Here is a 1129-nt window from a genome sequence, read left to right as displayed (position 1 = left end):
TTTTACAGTTATCCCTCATCTTTCCCTCTCCCTCTCCTCATTCTTTCCACCAGCATTTAAAAAAATAAGTTTATTTTTAATCCAACATTCCTGGGTGTTTTGCAGCAGAAAAATAATTTGTATTTTCAGGTTACATAGTTCATAATATTTCTAGATTGAAGTCTTCATTATGTCTTAACATACATTTGGAGGTAGAAGCTGGGTGAAGAAGTCTAAACATTTTTTTTTTTTAAACAAAAGGTCTCACATATTTATTACTGAACCAACCTACTGGTGCAGAAGCAAAGTAACAGGGAAAAATAATTTCCCAGATAAAACATGTCTCTTGTTCAGGCAGTAGTGATGTGTAAGAGCGATAGGATTCTGGCACGTGACCTTTATGCAGTGTAAATTTGTGTGCTATCTCATGCGCGATCCTCTTATAGAGCTGGCTTGGTTCTTCTCCAATGCTTCCTCTTGGAGTTGTACCTGATTTTATTACCAGTTTTCATCCAAATCAACTGGGGAGTAGGACGATTCTGCTTTTGTTTCTTGGCCAGGAATTGCTTGACCTTGAAAGTCTTGTAAGAAGACATGGCGGGGAACAGTTAACTGCACAGACCAAGATGGCAGAGAAAAGGAGGCAAGTCTAAACATTTTTTAACACTTTGGAAGCATATTGCCAAATTGCTCCTTGCAAGATAATACTAATTTAAATTCTCACTTGCAGTTAATGGAAGTGCCCCTTTTCTTGAATTCTCATTGGTATTTGTGCTATCATTTTTTAAATTCCAATTTGATGGGCTAAATTCCTATCTCATTATTTTAACTGGTATGTTCTTTTTTTTTTTTTTAAGATTTTATTTATTTATTTGACAAAGAGAGACAGCGAGAGCAGGAACACAAGCAGGGGGAGTGGGAGAGGGAGAAGTGGGCTTCCTGCCGAGCAGGGAGTCCTATGTGGGACTCGATCCCAGGACCCTGGGATCATGACCTGAGCCGAAGGCAGACGCTTAATGACTGAGCCACCCAGGCGCCCTTAACTGGCATGTTTTAAATTGTAATGAGTTTAATCACTTTTTCAAAGTTATATTGGTCATTTGAGTTCTTTTTAAATCTTTTTTTAAAATTATGTGATACATGGATTATG

General features: G+C 37.7%; 1 protein-coding gene across 1 annotated transcript; it reads right to left on the bottom strand.

Moving 5' to 3' along the window:
- Positions 1–419: 419 nt before the first annotated feature.
- LOC135362989 (putative ribosomal protein eL39-like 5) lies at positions 420–575 on the bottom strand. The gene has a single exon (XM_064582978.1). It carries the CDS (start codon positions 573–575, stop codon positions 420–422), a length of 156 nt encoding a protein of 51 aa, XP_064439048.1.
- Between the last annotated feature and the right edge of the window lie 554 nt (positions 576–1129).

This window comes from Mirounga angustirostris, unplaced genomic scaffold, assembly GCF_029215605.1.
Source record: "Mirounga angustirostris isolate CCGP_5_RB_7025 unplaced genomic scaffold, mMirAng1.0.hap1 SCAF_2, whole genome shotgun sequence".
In the NCBI taxonomy this organism is placed as follows: Eukaryota; Metazoa; Chordata; class Mammalia; order Carnivora; family Phocidae; genus Mirounga; species Mirounga angustirostris.
This window is presented reverse-complemented; position numbering and strand designations above follow the sequence as displayed.

Excerpts from the sequence above, each read along its gene's own strand:
- LOC135362989 (XM_064582978.1), bottom strand. The coding sequence starts at position 575 with ATGTCTTCTTACAAGACTTTCAAGGTCAAGCAATTCCTGGCCAAGAAA.